General features: G+C 41.4%; 2 protein-coding genes across 5 annotated transcripts in view; one reads left to right on the top strand and one right to left on the bottom strand.

The window, feature by feature from the left end:
• Positions 1–3,608, top strand: part of TBXAS1 (thromboxane A synthase 1) — a 311,542-nt gene extending 307,934 nt beyond the window's left edge. For both annotated transcript variants that reach the window (XM_020800497.3, XM_072999994.2), the window contains exon 14: positions 330–3,608. In XM_020800497.3, the coding sequence (XP_020656156.3) occupies positions 330–404 (75 nt within the window). In that variant the 3' untranslated portion in view covers positions 405–3,608. The remainder of the gene's footprint in view (positions 1–329) is intronic.
• A 1,631-nt stretch (positions 3,609–5,239) lies between these two features.
• The window catches only part of LOC110082696 (protein mono-ADP-ribosyltransferase PARP12), a 34,886-nt gene continuing 21,661 nt past the window's right edge, over positions 5,240–18,464 (bottom strand). For all 3 annotated transcript variants that reach the window (XM_078376221.1, XM_020800482.3, XM_078376223.1), the window contains exons 6-12: positions 18,247–18,442; positions 14,087–14,207; positions 12,938–13,034; positions 10,999–11,080; positions 9,677–9,807; positions 8,028–8,179; positions 5,240–7,244 (exon numbers count right to left, since the gene is read on the bottom strand). In XM_078376221.1, coding sequence (XP_078232347.1) covers positions 6,919–7,244; positions 8,028–8,179; positions 9,677–9,807; positions 10,999–11,080; positions 12,938–13,034; positions 14,087–14,207; positions 18,247–18,442 — 1,105 coding nt within the window. In that variant the 3' untranslated portion in view covers positions 5,240–6,918. The remainder of the gene's footprint in view (positions 7,245–8,027; positions 8,180–9,676; positions 9,808–10,998; positions 11,081–12,937; positions 13,035–14,086; positions 14,208–18,246; positions 18,443–18,464) is intronic.

The following is an 18,464-nucleotide window of genomic DNA, read 5'->3' as shown; positions in this document are numbered from 1 at the left end:
TGGCTCCAAGTGGCAAAGGAAGATTGGTTGTGAGCCAGTCTTTCCACCATTAGCGATCTTCCAGTATGACAGGGGTGAGTAATATGCTCCCCCAAAAGGATTAGGTATGTCCCCAGCATCCCCATATCCCCAAAATTAGTGGTTCAAAAATCGTTTCCTTATTCTCAAGAGTTTCATAATCACTGTTCTAGTCCCCTCAAAGCTCATACAAACATTAAACCCAGAAGGGAGAGATGGAGAGTTTGTATTCCTCTAGCTATTAGGTGCTACACAGGACTCTTGAGAGGTTAATTATTTATCTTTCTGTGTATTCTTATTTCTTTCTCCAGATTCCTTTACAGCTGAAATGTCAAGGTACCCTTGGACCAATAAATGGAGTCTACATTAAGATTGTTTCTCGATAGAGCAACCTGCCCCTCTCTGTGCCTTCCAAAAAGACCATAGCCTACGGTCTTCTGCATTACTACTGAGCTGCAAATATATGCTGGAACAAGCTTTCTTTTCCTCTCTACCTGCACTCCTTGATTAATGTTGTGGTCTTGATAGAGCATTTCATCATACTATTTACCAGCAAAAGCACAGCTTTTCTAGTACCTGCATTTTGGGGGAGAGTTTACATTAAATCAATGGCATTTATATCTAAGCTAGGGATGGGCAACAAGGAGGCCTATATGTGTCCCCTGCCTCTTTCGGTAGGTGCTGCCATCCCAAACTGGCAGCATAGTAGCGATAAATAAAAACGGTACTCTTTTAGATTAAAAGAAGATACACAGCGAGAATACAAGATACACAGTTCTTTAAAACCAGGCGCATGTCCATCTTAACTTGGAAATGCTCTTTCTTGTTCTAGTGCTACAGTGCAAAATACAGCAACAGAAGGGGCAGTCCCAGTGTGGGTGTTGTGGGGAGAATAGGATTAGCTTGCCCATGGAGCAAACCAACATCCTTATTCTTTCTTCTTCAAATCATATCAAAGTTAAGGTGCCTTTTCCTCCAGAGGGAGATTAAGAAGTGCTTTTATTCAAGTTTGCACATCCGGTCCTACCCTCTTCTACATCTCTGCTGTATGACACAGTGTTTGTCCACACAAAAAATCCTATTTTATCAGTTTTCTGTATCTCCATATCACTGAGAAGACAGAAATGTTTGCTTTGTGTTGCTTCTGCAGCTATCACTGTAGAAAGAGGAGTTAGGGAATTAAGACAAGTGACCTCATTTAAGATGGTACTTATGAACAGAAATGAGTTTGGAGGTTCATGCCAGTTCATAAACGTGGCACCACAGATGTTGTGAATTCCCTTCCTCCACCTCCCCAGCTGGATTCCCACATTCACCAGCCGCCATGCGCTCCTTTCCTCCTCCTCCTCAGCTGTTCAGTCCCTGGCAGGAGCATGGGCTTTCTTGCCCTTCATCCTTGGGCTGATTGCCCACTCTGACAAGGAAATGGGGCAGACAAGCCTGTGTTCCTGCCAAGGACAGGCTGAACAGGAGGAGGAGAGAAGTGTACTTTGGCTAGTAAGTAGGGCATTGGCCGGGGAAGCAGGGGTAGGGATGAACCTCCAAATTGTCTCTATTTGTGAGCATAGCTGGTTGTAAACTCGACCAGGATTTAGAATGCATTTCAAGACTCATTTAGAAATTCGTAGGAACTTTGGGAAATGCTGTTATATTGAGTAAAAAATCTTGGCTCTACAGTGGGGTCTTGACTTACGAACGGCTCGACATGCGAACGTTTCGACTTACGAACCGCTCTCATAGAAATATATGGACTCCACTTACGAACTTAGATTCGAGTTATGAACTCTTTTTCCCCCCCTTTTTTTAAAGCTAAGTCATCTTAGGTTAAAAGGAAAAAAAATATCCCCCTCTAGTGGCAGAAGGCGGAATAGCAGCTTCCCATTAGTTTCTATGGACGAAAAGAGCAGATACGGATTAAATGGTTTTGAATGCATTCCTATGGGAAATGCAGATTCGACTTAAGAACTTTTCGACCTGAGAACTGCCTTCCAATACGGATTAAGTTCATAAGTCGAGACCCCACTGTATATACTTTGAAAGCATAAACTTTCTGGGGTGTTTTGGGACAAATTCATAGTCTCCTTCCCCTTTTTCTTGGGGTAGTGGTGGTGATTCTGCCCATCTCTAAGGTGTTGCTTCTCGCTTAGGGTGCCAACATTGGTAGCTGCAGCTCCGTTTCCCATCCAAGTGATAACCAAACCTGATCCTGCTGAACTGCCACATGAGATCAGTGTGTGTTCAGGCTGGTGACAATGGTCAGTGATCCAGTTCAAAGAAATGCATGAGAATGGCAGCATGCTATCTCCACTCTTTCTGCTTCCACTTTCAATATGCAAACTTGCCGTCTGAAGAGGACGACCTCATCTGTGCACAGAGGACATGTGCTTGGGACCTCTGAAATACCATGGGCTTTAATTGCATGGAAAGAGAGCATGCATAGGAGATCTTCATGTTGTCACTGTGTTTGAGGACAGGGATGACTTGAAGGGGCAAGGCGTAACATGCTCACCTCTGTATGTATTTACTTCCAGTGGATGACTGAACATTACTCCTTTTTTGTTGTTGCCTTCTACCCAGTCAGAACAGTGGTTCACCTACCTAGTTCTGTGGCCAGTATTTATGAAAATGGAGTTCCAACTGAGGAAGCTACCACCGAGAACAATCTGTTTACACACAACCAGCACCTTGTCAGATTGCCACTGCACCTTCCTCAGCTGGAGCTCTTCTTGCCTGTAATTTTCAAACTAAATAGTGGCCAGTGTCTAGTGCAGCTAGGGAGAGGCAGAAGTCTTCTTCTAGCTGGTGATGTCTGGGACAGAGACTTGGATTTTGTGTGTAACGTGTGCACTGCCATTGAACTCTAGACTTTCTTCAGTGACAAACAGCTCACCTAGACTGAAATCCAGGAAATCAAGGCAGTAAAAAAACACAGGATTTTTGTTTTAATGATTTGTTGTTGTTTAGTTGTTAAGTCATGTTCGACTCTTTGTAACCCCATGGATCCGAGGACGCCAGGCCCTCCTGTCTTCCACTGCCTCCTGGAGTTGGGTCAATTTCATGTTGGTCGCTCCGGTGACACTGTCCAACCATCTCATCATCTGTCGTCCCCTTCTCCTCCTCTAATGATTACAGAAACCTAAATAGCGGGAATGGAACAGATATAACTGGCTAAGCCACATTTGCTTGGTCATGTCTTCCCTCTTTATAGTTAAGGAAGGAGAAATCTGCAGTTTACATCCAAAGAAGTATATAGGTGAGGGAGGTGATTCTTTTCAAACCCAACCTCAACCCATTCTACTTCAGACCAAACAGAGCTGGAAAGTGTTCAGGATTTATATTATTTGTTACAGTTTACTCAATATCAGAGCCCATCTGATGCTTACATAAAGAGTCCTGATAATTGCCGGAAAGCAAATGTGCAGATCTGTTGCTGTGATTGAATGTTATAATGAATTATACCAATGAAGCGAAGAATTTTTATTTTGTCTCAGCTGGAAGCTGTGCTTTCTAAAAGCTGTGCTTGGTGGATGACTAAAACAGTGCTTTTCTTGGAGAACAAACATATTAAAATGCTATTATTGATTACCAAATGCGAGTACCAGCTTTTCTTTTTTCACTGTTTAATCCACACACATTTTTTTACATTTACAAAATAGTATTATTTTGGACAGCTGTTCGTTTCTAGGCCTTCTGGTGAGACCCGTGACTCTGATTCTTCTTGTATCTCTGTTCTGTCTACGTTATCCCTATGCTTCAGGTGGACGTACAAGCCCTCCCTGACTGAAAGGAGTGAGCACTGTCTTTCCCAAGGCTTCTGTTGCTGATGTTCCACAGGTTACATCGTATTTCTCCTTTTGTACTAACCTGAGTTGGGTAGGTACAGCCTGAGAGCACAAGAGAATCTTCTCTTTTAAGACCTGCCCTTAGTTATATATGAGGCAGATGACATTTCCTACATGCACAGCCATGTTCGCTAGAGCCAGGAACCAATAAAAATAGTTGGTATTCTTGACAGAGTATATTCTATGTAAAATATAATGGCATGCCACCTCTGAAAGATACATACCAGTAGATTCCAAAGCAACCGATTTATGATTTGAAGAGGATAATTACTTGATAGTTAACATCTTATTGCTATTCTCAGTTAAAACTACACAAAATTAACCAACTGTTGAAGAATAAACCAAGACTTCTGTAAATCCCACTGAACCAATGGATTTGCTTTTCTGGGGGATAGTGTAGTCTCCTTGATAGGGGCTGGATTTGATCCATAGGGTCCCTTCCAGCAATGCAGTCCTAAGACTGTTGTTCTTGTTAAGATACTGACTCCTATCTTGCTTTCCTTTGCTATGTGACTTCATTTTTTGGAAAGGAGATTGCCCATCTTTGCAGCCTACCTGAAACCCACTCTCAAATTGAACTTACATACATACATACATACATACATACATACATACATACATACATACACACACACACACACACACACACACACACACACACACACACACACACTGCAAGCTAGATCTGTTACTTTTTCTTCCAAATTTGAACTTCATTTTGTTGTTCCAAACTGCATGCAATTATGCGTAATGAAAATGCCACAGGTACCACAAATAGCATCCTAGTGGACAGACATTATTTATGTTGGCATGCACATCTGCCTTAGGCCCAAAAATTCCTGTTCCAGTGAAGGCGATCCACGCGCAGCTTCTGAACTTGGCTTTCCCTTTCTGAATTGGGGAAGTGTAGATCTTCTCACTTTCTAAGGAAGCCACTGGATCCTCTTTCCAAAATTTCCTTTTCAAGAAAAAAACTTTTCCAATCTATCCATAGACTTGCTATTTTGTTATGTGCTGTTAAGTCACTTTTGACTAATGATGGCCCTAATAGTGTTTTCAAGGTCCCTGAGACATTCAAAGAACAGTTTTACCGCACAGTGTGTGGGTTTCCATAGGTAAGCAGGGCTTCAAACCCAGGTATCCTGAGTCCTAGTCTGACACCCTCTCTACTACAGCACTGGATCTCACCAGCTCCAATACTTGAATTTAATTCCCATCAGCACAGTTACTTATCCCTGCAGTGCTAACAGTATGAGTTTCACCCACATCCCACATACAATAATCTCCAGACACCAAAAGAATATTAAGGGGAAACCATTGCCAACAACCAACCAGGAAACAGGTGCAATGTTGTTAGAAAACATACCCCCAAAAAAGCCTTGTATCTTCTCATCTTTAATTTGCATTTAAGAAAGGCAAATACATTTTTAGGAAAAAAATGAACAGCTTATAGTTTCAACTTGAGTCTCACAACTGCTATTAACACAGCCATACATTGTTACTGTTATCTGGGGGGGGGGGGGCCTAAATATATTCACTCAACAAACTGCAACCATACATTTGTCCTGTGCACCCACGTTAAAAATGTTTCCAAAATGGATTTTACCCACCAGATTGTTCATTTTGTTGGTGACAACAGCGATAAGACATGTTAGGAGAACTGTATGAGCAATAAGTGGAAACTCCGAAAAGTACACATGGTATAAGAGAGGAAGGAATCAAGAGCTGTAAAACTAAAATAAAGGGCAGAAATTTACAAAACCTACACCTGATGCAGTTGTCCTGCTGAAGGAAAACAACAGATGCTCTCAAGAACCCTGAAGTTGCAGCTAATCCAGCCATACTTACAAACAGCTGCCTCAGGAAAGAAAATTAATGCTGGCCCCAGATGTAACAACAATTCATGCTGAACTTAAGATACACAACAACAGGACTGGACTGCCCTGTTGGATTGTACTTAAAGGCCTTTTGTGCCTGAGGTTTTTTGGGTTTTTTTTTTAGGAAGAGGAGATAAATAAGAATCTATAACAAGGCATTTTCAAATATAGAAAAGACTTGTCCACTTGAGTGAACTTTAATCCTAAAATACTACTGATTTCAATAAAGCAGAGATACCGGCAGATAAAGGAATCTTGGCCGTGAAGCAGTTAGCTGGGGGGAAAAGCTAAAAATTATCCAAAAGTATGTTGGCAACCTCTCAAGATACAAGCCAATTTGTAATTCAGCTAAAGCAGTGGCTTTTTAAAGGATATGTTACGTGAGCTGTTACTAGAATTTAAAAAAACACACTTGATAAGTTCATAATAGTCACATGAATAACTGATTAGAATCTGAATACAGTAACACTGAAGAAAAGGGCACTCTGTTTTTGGATGACACATAGGAGTATCACAGCAGGGACCACCTCAAAAAAACTCGACCCCTGTGAAATAGGAACAGTAGCTTTTCTCAGAAGACATTCATCTCCAGCAGATTTGATCATTTATCAGGATGAAAAATTACGGTATCTGTATCTATGTATGTATGCATGATCGTACATCTGCACAATATCAAAATATTTCTAAAATCAGTTAATCACGGCAGCCCTCATAGAAAATGACTCTGCATTATTTAGTCTTCCAGAGAGTAGCCCACAAGTCAGAGAGAAGTAAGTGATAATGTGTGTTATGCAGGTGAACACTACCTACCATATTTTTCGCTCCATAAGACGCACCTTTCCATAAGACGCACCAATTTTTTAGGAGAAGAAAACAGGAAAATATAATCTGTTTTCTTTGCTCCATAAGACGCACAGACTTTCCACCCCCGTTTTGTGGGGAAAAAGTGCGTCTTATGGTGCAAAAAATATGGTATTTCTTGTACAGTGGACTCTCTACTTACGGAATTAATCCGTATTGGAACGGTGGCTGCAGGTCGAAAAGTCTGCAGGTCGAGTCTCCATTGACCTACAATGCATTCAAAACTGATTAATCCTGTAACCAGCTGTTTTTTTTCCCATTTTTTTTCCATTTTGGTTTTTTTCTGGTCTGTAAGTCGATTCTCTGGCTGCAAGTCGAACCTAAATTTTGGGGCCAGAGGAGTTTGCAATTAGAAAAGTCTGTAAGTCGAGCCGTCTGTAAGTCGAGGGTCCACTGTATTCTATCAAGTATTCAGGGTAAATCTGGTGTTTCTCAAAGATGACAAAGATGGATGGATTCTTGAGATCATTCACACAACTGTTATAGAAGGCAGTGTTCTTGCTATCTTTGGCCGGAGGGCGAAGATAGGAAGATGAACCACAGGTAAACTCTCCCACCAAAACTTTGGCCAAAAACATGGTCTTAATGGTAGAATCGCTTTTGCTGTAGTTATCAGAATATGAGGCATCTCTTGCAAAGTAACTTCCTAAAAAAAAGAGAGGGGGGAGAGGCAGGAAGAGACATAAAAGAAAAAGGGAGGTTGTTTACTGAAACTCAAGTTGATAAACAAATTTGGTATCACCGAAACTTTCAACAGACACTTTGAGAAAAACATCTCACAAGTTTCCAAGTAGTCTACAATATCTTAATAAGATCCTGCTAATGCAAAACACTGAGTTTTTATTCAAATCTTATTGTGATATTAAGCATCATACCAATTACTGTAAAGCCAAAATAACAGAATTTTAAAATTCTTTGTCTCAAACCAAATGTGCAAACACAAAGGCTTCATGGTCCGTCTGCTGCAAACTCTATTCTTAGAGCAGACTTTTTGGTTTTTGTTGTTTAGTCGTTAAGTCGTGTCCGACTCTTCGTGACCCCATGGACCAGAGCACACCAGGCCCTCCTGTCTTCCACTGCCTCCCAGAATTGTGTCAGATTCATGTTGGTAGCTTCAATGACACTGCCTAACCATCTCATCCTCTTTTGTCCCCTTCTCCTCTTGCCTTCACACTTTCCCAACATCAGGGGCTTTTCTGGGGAGACTCTGGGGAGTCTTCTCTTCTCATGAGAAGTCTTTTTGGTAAATCCCATCTATATTACTAATCTTGAATATTCACAATCTTGAAATACTGGATAATCCTGTGGGCCTCCCCAGTTGTATCAAGACCACATAAATGATGTAGAAGTGAGTCAGCTTCAGGCAACAGTATATCCAGTTCAATGACATATATAAGAAAAAGTGCGAATTACAAAACAGAATTGTTACCTTTGCCATAAGCTGTACCGTGAACACCACAGATTCTCCAGTCAAAGTTCTGCTGGCAAATTGCGTCGACATGGCTCTTGCTCGTCCCATGAAACAACTGTCTTTCGTCCACATCCTTTCCTCCATTTGCTTTCTTCATTTGTTCTTTCTGCCTATAAAGAAGAGTGTCAAACCTTCCCTAAGGCAAAATCAAGCTAGGAGTGGGCAAAGGAGTCTCATGAGAGCCCTCCATCACTACTGGTCACAAGATGTCTTAGTGAAGGCTTTTTCCAACTAGCATTACGTTGAAAATCACACTGTGCTCAATAAGGAAGCTGGTTTCTTCTGTGATGGTCCCTGTCCTTGGGAACTCTCTCCCACAGCAGATTCAGTAGGTACAGTCTTCTCTTTAATTTAGAGTATGGGACATAACTTACTTTTCCTTTCTGTACTATTAGCAGTGAAACTATGGCTGGTTTGCATTTTTGGTGTGTCGTCCCCCCTTTTCTTGTTACTGCTTTGCCTATTCTATGCTTTGCCTTCCTGCTTGTTTTATAACCTTTTCCTTTTAGCTGTTGGGTGGGAACTGTTTGAGGTTTTAACTCTAGCTTTACTTTAAATTTTGTTTGCAACCCTGCATTTGTTTTCCTGTTCTTTCCATTTGTTTACTGTTCTTTCTCTTTTTTCTACACTGCCTAGGGGCCATGTTTGAGTTAAATGGTCTGTACAAATAGTTTAATAAATAAATAAAAAGAGCCTGCAGTGCAAACCATTACAGAAGCCATTACAGCAGAACGATTGCTCATAAATACAGTGTGCATACAAGAACACAAACACATTTTTGCTAAGTCATCCTTGGGATGTGATGCAAGATGTCACTTTCAAAATGAATGAGACTGGCCACAGAACAACAGGAGGGTGGTGGGTGAGAGAAAATCCATGCTGCAGGACACATCATTTCCTAAACTTTGCCAACTTTGCACCAGCTAAGGTAAATGTTTGGCAGAACACTGAGTGGGGGATAGATATAACTTTAAAAGACAAGTGAGATAACTGCATGTATCTTTTTACATATTAAAAACACCCTCAAGGGCACAAATCAGGTGTATCCCTCCGTGGCAAAGGAACAGATGGCAGAAAGGAAAGACAAAAAAAACCCCCAAACAAACAAAAACAATGGGTTTACATTGTCAATCCTGCAGCTCTATGGCCCCAATCCCACCCAAACCATGTGGTTGATTTCTTATTAGTTATACTTACATGCTGTTTTTCCACCAATAAACTCAAGCTAAGATACATGGCTGGTCTCGCCCCAACATTATCTTCCTAACAACCCTGTGAAGTACGTCATTCGAAGATGGTGTCACTGACCCAGGTCAGGCTAGTGAACTTCATGCCTGAGTGGGATTTGAACCCAAGCCTCCTGAGTCCAACGTTTTAACTATTATAACCATAGTGGCACAAGAAGGGCTCTCCCAGCCTCTTGTCTTATATATACTCATTATATTACATTTCCTGAAAATCTATACTAAAATCACAGAACAGAAGACTTCAAATCTTTTTAACCTAGCACACAGTAATATCTTCAGAATTCTTACTAGGCAGGAGGAAATCTGGAATATTTCAGAGAAACGAATCATGCCAAAGTATTACTATAATACTGCACATACCATTGATACACCTCCCAGAGAGCCACATTCTGGATTCTTTTGATTGTCACAATTGTTGCTTTGGGCAATGTACGCAGAAAGTTAATCTGGACCATTTTATACTCCTTAGAAGATGGAAGAACAGTGATCAGCTACAAAGGAAAAAAAATACAAAATGCAACTCAGAAATGGCAGCAATATTTATCTGTGCTACAAAAGGTCATTCAAATATTTTAATTTATGAACAACAGTTAATAGAAAGAAGCAGGAAAGTTTCCTTAAGTATCTACTGGAGGCAGCAACAGAGAGGAGAAAAAGAAATTCAGTCATACTATTAAAATATAGAACTGTGTCTTGTGTCACAGATGTAACTTCTGGAAACATTTCCAAAGAGATCAACAGTCTATTTTTAACCAACAACAATAACAGATAATGAATTGGTCTTTAAAGAATGAAAGAATTAAGTTAAAACAGAAGAGTCTCTTCCTGAAGGAATTCTCTGGGCTACCAGAGGTTCTGGAAGGCAGGCTGCCCAATCTCACGGAGATAGTCCTTGTGGAAAGATTACAGTGGTGCCTCGCTAGATGATGATAATCTGTTCCACTGAAATCGCTGTTTAGTGAAATCATTGTCTAGCGAAAAGCATTTCCCCATTGGAATGCACTGAAACCTGTTTAATGCGTTCCAATGGGGAAGAATCATCGTTGTCTAGTGAAGATCGGCCATAGAAAAGACACTTTGCGACCCGCTGATCAGCTGTTTAAATAGCTGTCTTGCAAAGTTTAGGTCCCGAAAACACCCATTTTGCGAGCACGGAGGGAGCTGTCAAAATCGTTGTCTAGCGAAAATTGGTTTGCAAAGCACGGACAAAACGTTGTCCAGCGAAATTCTCATAGGAATCACTGTTTTGCGAATCGCTACAGCAATTGCAAAAAGTCAGCGTCTAACGAAAAAACTGTCATGCGGGGTAACTGTCTAGCGAGGAACCACTGTATTCTCCACTTCAATTTTGGCTCTCCCTATGTCAACTGAGTGGATAGCTCAGTCGTTTAGGTATCTGGCTGTGGAGCAAAAAGGTTGGGAGTTTGATTCCCCACTGGGAAAAGAACAAGCCTGTGTGGCGCTGGGCAAGCTGCACAGTCCAAGGATGCTACCAGAAGAAGGGAAGGGTCAACCACTTCTAAGTATTCTCTACCTGGAAAAACCTTAAAAGGATCGCTGCAAGTCAGAATTGACTTGATGACACATGAGGATGATTATTATGAATGCATAATGAGAGTTGTAATGTAACAATATTATAAAGAGAACTTGAGCACACAGACGTGCATGTCAACGCATCCTACCTTAAATCCCAGATCTGGCAAGGCAGATCGGTCCCAGTGGCCTGGAATATGTGTTGAGCTTCCTTTCGACTGTTCAGCTCCTCTTTGTAATTAAAAAAGACCAGACAGCGGCTAAGCAACGTTTATGTACAGGGTTTAGAAAAAGTAACTTTTCACTGATAGATCATTGTGTGAAGTGAGTATACTTTTAGAATATCCATGTTAAATTTAATGGGATTCAAGGCTCCTACTAGGCAAAATGACTTTAACTGGATGCACATGGAAGTATTCCTATATATGAGTGAGTATTTTGTCTTGCCCGTGATCTATAATACTAATACTAACATATTAAAATTGTTGACAGTCCTTAAATTTAACTGTTATAGGAGAATTACTACCTAGTTGCTTTCTAAATTTATTTGAACTTCTAAATGAAAATATATTTTCAAATTAAGGATGGCCAACAAGAAACTTACACAAGGAGAAACACTATTCAAGGACAATACTGCTGCTGTTAAACAGCTTGAAATAATACATTTTAAGGACAATTATTGAAAATTTGGCGTGTGTGTTAATTTCAGAGCAAAATGAAAAAAATGGGCTGAATTGGGGTATTTATGGATCGAGAAACCACTCTTCTTCCTGGAGTAAAGCAGTACCACAATACGTGCTTTGTATATCATTTGGTATTTCTGGAGTTTTTTAAAAGGTGGTAAATGAACTGAAGGGAGAAAAGGGCTAATTGAAATGAATACATGAGAGAGAGCCTCTGCCACCAAGGGAGAAGGTGAGTAGGCTGCTGAACATCCAATAAAGCCTCAAATCTTTCTTGAATATGTTGACCACTAAAATGTTCTGGATGGCTCAGACTAATAATATTTATATCCTGCTGTAGATGCTCCACCAGTTAGCTCATGGAGAAGGACCTGCATCATTCTTCAGATAGCTTTTTGCATTCTGTAATATTATTTTTCTTTGTTCTCTTACTTATCTTACTTCACTAACCTTTACAATTCGACTACAGTGGAACCTCGACTTACAAACATCCCTACTTGCGAACACTTTGAGTTACAAAAGGCTCCGGGCGCGAAAAGTTGCTTCGACTTGCAAATGGAGCCTTGACTTAAGAACCGAAAAAAAAGAAGAAAAAAACTTTCCTGCCCTTTTTTTGACCTAAGTTCATCTTAGGTCAAAAGAAGAAGAAAAAAATCACCCCTAATGGAAGAGTATGGATTAACCAGCTTTGCATTACTTCCTATGGGAACTAATGCCTCTACCTTGACATACGAACGGAAAACGGCAGGTACAGATTGAATGGTTTTCAATGCATTCCTATGGAAAAGTTTGCCTTGACTTACGAGCTTTTCGATGTACAAACGCCGTTCCAATACGGATTAAGTTCATAAGTTAAGGTACCATTGTATTAGGACTAAGTGTGTGTGACTGTGGAAGGATAACCATTGTATGGACAGTCAGTAGATAGGTCACCCAAACAGAGCAGTGTATCCTTCTGGTCATAGTCACTTCCGTTGTGGGATCTACAGTGGAATGCACTGCTGGCAAGGGGAAGCAATACATTCAGAGTATGCATGATGGCATGACAGCAAGGTGGTGCTTTGCTTTCCCCTTCAGGTGGGGGCGAATTTGAGCCAATCCTGTTGATCTCCAACCATTAAAGCTGCTACTAATTCAGATAATAGCAATTCCACTCCTATTCCAGAATCCCAAGGCAAAGAAGGGTACGGTTGTGCTGTAAGGACTGCAGTAACTCATTTCTAACAGATTTTACTGCTAGAAAGCTGGGTGGTTTAGACATCTGTCTATGCAGCCAGAAGTTGGGAGTTCGGTTCCCCACTGTGCCTCACTGACAGGGACTGGACTTGATGATCCATAAGGTCCCTTCCAGCTTTACAGGTCTAAGATTCTTTTCTTGATAGACATTTGCACACCCATCACCCACCTGGATTTCTTCTTCGCAACTTCTTTCAGAGACACAAATTTAGGTCGCCGACAAACACTTCGTTCGGTCTTGTAACGCAAGTTTTTTTGTTTCATGGCTGACAGAGGGACAACAATCAGAAGAATGGAGTTTATGGTTTTACAAATAGTGGTCTTTTAAACTGAACACATTAGAGGTGCTAGGTCTCCTTTCCTTCTCATCTGGATAATAATGATTTGGTTGTATACTTCAAAGTCAAGATGAGAAGTAAAGCTAAACTTATAGTGAATTCTTTGCTGTTACACTTTCTCAACCAGTCTCTAGGAATATTCTGGCTATAGCTCATTTTATTCAGAAAGATGTGCATTAGCATGAGACAAGAGAAGAGCTGAACGGAGTGGATGTGGGGCAAAACACAGATAGACAGAAGACCTTTAGATGTGTAAACCAGAGGTACTCTGCTCCTGATCTCGAAGGATGCTCTCCACTCCCTTCTACATCCTTAAGGAAGATAACCTAACATATAGAAAAATCAGTACCTGACAAGCACGATGAGAAGAATATTTGCTAAATTCCTCGTTCTTGTATATTCAGACTGTCTTGATAAAACAAGGTACTATGCAGAGGAATCTTCAGATCTGCAGGATGCCGCACTTTGTCCACAAGAGCAAGACAAAGGGCCTTCCCCCTACCCCAGTAAGTTCCTCACAATTTTTCATAAAATGTCTCTGTGCAAAATAAGCATTCTTCTTCTTTGAGAAGCAAGTACACACAGAGAGAGCAAACACAAAACAGCTGGGTGATACTTCAAAAAGATGCAATTAACCCAGTCTGTGCTTCCTAGAAGTCCAGAAAATAAAGCAGCAGCTATTGTAGGTGAGGTGGGGGGGGGGAGGAAACCCTGTGGCCTATCATTCTTGCACATGATAAACTAAATGATGATTTATCTCTCTCCTCTAAGCAGTCCAAAGTGACTCCTTCTCATTGTTTTCACTCATTTGAATAACAGTGAATCTATTTTAACCAACATCTAGTTGTAAGACATTCACAGGTAGCAAGCTGTTGCATTATACCAAGCTAGACGACCCATATGATCTAGCCTGGTAAAATGTACTGATAAAAATTGGTGTTGCTTGGGCATACTCATTTGATTCAAATTCAAGAATGCACCTTTAAAGTCAATCTCATATTCATGTCTCCCAGCTGAGAACTTGAGTGTCTGAGATGCATCGTACTGATAAGCTTTCTCCAAGTCAAAGCTGGATAATGTAGCAGAAGCATGATCCATATCCTGTTAACACAGAACCAAACAAGAAGGGTTCACTCATTTCTTTTAAAAAGGAACACATTTAAAACATTTATTTATTTATTTATTTATTTATTTATTTATTTATTTATTCATTCATTCATTCATTCATTCATTCATTCATTATTTATTTATTTATTTATTTATTTATTTATATGCCGCCCACACTACCCAAAGGTATTTGGGTGGCTTAGAACATTTAAAATAAAATAAAATAAAACATATGCCGTAATCAAACTCATCGTTCCATCTAGAGAAGACCTACTGAACCAATCTCACCTGACCAATTTGCAGCATTTTTTAAATCTAAAGTGGAGGCCATCCGCCGTGACCTTTCTCCTTTTTTAAATACAATGGATCGAGCAGAGATGTCCAGCTCTCCGTCCTGCCCGGTAATTCTCGACTCCTTTCAGCCTGTGACACCAGATTTGGTGGACCAGGCGCTTGATCGCTGTCGGGCCTCCACCTCTTCTCTCGACCCTTGCCCAGCCTGGCTAATCAAAGCAGCCAGGCCTGTAACAACTGAATGGGCCACCACAATAATTAATGGGTCTCTTCAGGAGGGCAAGGTCCCCCTTGCCCTCAAGGAGACACTCATTAGGCCCATTAGGAAGAAACCAAACTTGGCGGTGGACGACATTGGAAATTACAGGCCCGTCGCCAATGTTTCCTTCCTCAGCAAAGTGGTTGAGAGGGTGGTGGCAGATCAGCTTCAGGTGCTTTTGGACAAAACCAACGCTCTGGACCCATTCCAGTCGGGCTTCAGGCCGCGCTATGGTACAGAGATGGCACTGGTTGCACTGTTGGATGACCTGTTGAGGGAGGCCGATGGGGGCAATATGTCCTTGTTGGTCCTCCTTGACATCTCAGCCGCCTTTGATACCGTCGACCACGGCATCCTCCTGGGGAGGCTCTCCAAGTTGGGAATTGGTGGCCTGACACTTGCCTGGCTCCGTTCCTTCTTGGAGGACCGTGCCCAGAGAGTACAGCTTTGGGAGAGTGTCTCGGCCCCGTGGAGCCTCAACTGTGGGGTCCCGCAGGGGTCGATCATCTCTCCAATGCTGTTTAACATCTACATGAGGCTGCTGGGTGGGGTCATCAGGGAGTGTGGGGCATCGTGCCATCAGTATGCTGATGACACACAGCTCTACATCTCCTTTTCACCTACCTCAGTGGATGCCGTTCTGACCCTTCAAGCGCTGCCTGGAGATTGTACTGGAATGGATGCAGTCGAATGGGTTGAGGCTGAATCCGGACAAGACGGAGGTCTTGAGGGTGGGCAGCCCCTCCATTAGCAGTATAGGTGACTCCCCTTCCTTTGGGGTGATGACCCTTGCCGCAAAGAGTGACGTCCGCAACTTGGGGATACATCTGGACCCGGCGCTTACCATGGAAACCCAGGTGGTGTCCATGGTCCGCTCCACCTATTTTCATCTATGGCGGATTGCTCAGCTGTGACCATATCTTGATCGGGGGGCCCTCACTACTCTAGTCCATGCGCTCGTAATCTTGAGATTAGACCACTGTAATGCACTCTATGTGGGGCTGCCTTTGAAGTTGACGCGGAAACTTCAGGTGGTCCAGAATGCGGCAGCCAGGCTTCTTAGTGGGGTGAGAAAATATCAGCATATCTCCCCCACTCTGGCTGCTTTGCACTGGTTGCCCATCCGTTTCTGCGTTGACTTCAAAGTGCTAACGATTACTTATAAAGCCCTACAGTGGGGTCTCTACTTAAGAACTTAATCCGTATTGGAAGGTGGTTCTCAAGTTGAAAAGTTCTTATGTTGAATCTGCATTTCCCATAGGAATGCATTGAAAACCATTTAATCCGTATCTGCTCTTTTCCGTCCATAGAAACTGCAGTGGAACCTCTACTTAAGAACTTAATCGGTTTTGGAATGGTGTTCTTAAGTTGAAACGTTCTTAAGTTGAAGCAAAATTTCCCATAGGAATGGACTGAAAACCGTTCTGGCTGTTTTTTTGTTATGTAGAGGTGTGTTCGTACATTGAAGCATTAGTTCCCATAGGAACTAATGCAAAGCTGGTTAATACGTACTCTACCACTAGGGGGAGAATTTTTTTAACCTAAGATGACCTAAGGTTAAAAAAAGAGCAGGAAAGGTTTTTTTTTTCCTGTTCTTATCTTGGATTTCTGTTCTCAAGTAGAAGCAAAATTTAGCAAATGGAGCTGTTCTTAAGTTGGATTGTTCTTAAGTAGGGACATTCTTAAGTAGAGACCCCACTGTAAATGGTTTGAGACCTCAATATTTGGCAGATCGTCTTCTTCCACCCAGATTTACCCGAATCACCCGATATAGCCAGCAGGAACGGCTGAGGGGCCTGACGCTGAGGGAGGCCCAGAAGTAAAAAAACCAAGAAACTGAGCATTCTCGGCGGTGGCCCCTTGGCTGTTGAACACTCTCCCAACCGAAATTCGGCTGGCACCCTTGCTGGGTGTTTTCAAAAGCCAGCTAAAAACTTGGCTATTCAAGCAGGCCTTCCCTCCAGTCAATTAAGTGATTCCTATTTCTTTTTCCTTTTCTTTCTTTCTCCTGGAGTTATGCCATCTTGGTAACATCTTGCTTGGAATTAATTGTTATAATTGTAATTTTTATAATTTTATATATGTTATACTGCCGTGTTTTAATCTATGTAAGCCGCCCCAAGTAGACATTGTCTAGAGGGGCGGGGTAAAAATCTAAAATATGCTATGTTTTTATTGTCTGATTTTATATTGGAAGCCGCCTAGAGTGGTCCGGCGGGCCAGACAGGCGGGGTATAAATCAAATAAATAAATAAATAGATAGATAAATAGATAAACAAACAAACAAACAAACAAATAAATAAATACATACATAAAATAAACACATGTAAATCCCACTGATTCAATGGGTCTGCTCTAATTGGGACTACTAATTCAAGCCTAAACCTTTGGAATCTTCATAATTTCATGAGTTTGAATATGAATTAGAGCTTGAAACTCTTAAGAAGAATATTCACTATTCCCAAAGACATAGGGCAGTGCCAAAGGTATTGTCCAGAACTGAGAGTGGTCATTTTTCCATTAAGTGGAAAGAAATAAAGTCATACATATTTAGACTTTGTGAATTGAAAACATTATAGATGCTCTAAAAATTGCCCTCAGGACCCACAGTTGATATTATTTCAATTAAAAACCTTCTGGAACAGGAAGGTTTTGACCTGGTGCCGAAATGTCATCAACATTGGTGCCAACCGAATTTCCCTCATTGTCTGGGGACAGCTGCCAAAAAGGCCCTTTGTCTACAAGCCATCCCTCTTACCTCCTTGAGGGATGGCTCTTTCAAAAGGCCCCCCTGGCTAGATCTTAACTGCCAGGTAGGTTCATATGGAAGGAGGCGGTCCTTCAAGTATCCAGGGCCCAAGCTGTTTAGGGCTTTATATGTCAAAACAAGCACTTTGAATTGGGCCCGGTTAGCAACTGGTAGCCAATGTAATTTATACAGAATCAGCTTGATTTGTTCCCTAGCGGCCCCACCACTCAATGTAATGTATCTGCTAACGTTTGTAGATGATTTATGTCTGATTTTGCAGAATAAAAGCCAGGTAGAATGGACAAGGAAAACATCAACCGGTCCTTGTGACTGGGTTCAAAATACAGATGTACTGGACAACCCCACCAATCATTATGTTAGACTACACAGGGAAGCCACTGAAATCCACAAACATCAGCACAGTTTCAACAAAAAAGAAAGTCTAAAACTCAACAAAGCCTCGCTCCCAAAACTGAAAAATATAGCCTGCAAAAAGGTCAATGAACTCTACCCAGCCACAGGGACTGCTGATCACTGCACAGAATATACTAGCTAACGACACCCATCAATCACGGTGACAGATCATTTCCCCCTTATCACAATAATACACTTGTAAAAAAACATCCTGATCACCATACTCACCCAATTTCCTGAAAAGGACAAAAAACTGCTCCCACAGCTACAAATACTCAACTATCCCACATACTACACCAGAACATTTAATAACTTACTTTTACTCCATATTCACTCCACATATCATATTCATCTTTCCAATACCAGATCCAGTCAGTTGTCAGAATATAGTGTGGGGCCTTTGTCACAGACGATGCGGTGGAGAGGCGCCGAAGTTTGTTACTACCACAAGTCATTTTGCAGAAATCAATGGTTAGAGTCTTGAAGTTTTCCCCAGCATTATTACTGGCAAATCTGTGGAAAATTGGGATTTTTA

Source organism: Pogona vitticeps, chromosome 5 (assembly GCF_051106095.1).
Source record: "Pogona vitticeps strain Pit_001003342236 chromosome 5, PviZW2.1, whole genome shotgun sequence".
Lineage (NCBI taxonomy): Eukaryota > Metazoa > Chordata > Lepidosauria > Squamata > Agamidae > Pogona > Pogona vitticeps.
Note: the sequence above shows the minus strand (reverse complement) of the source record. Positions and strands in the feature narration are given on the sequence as shown.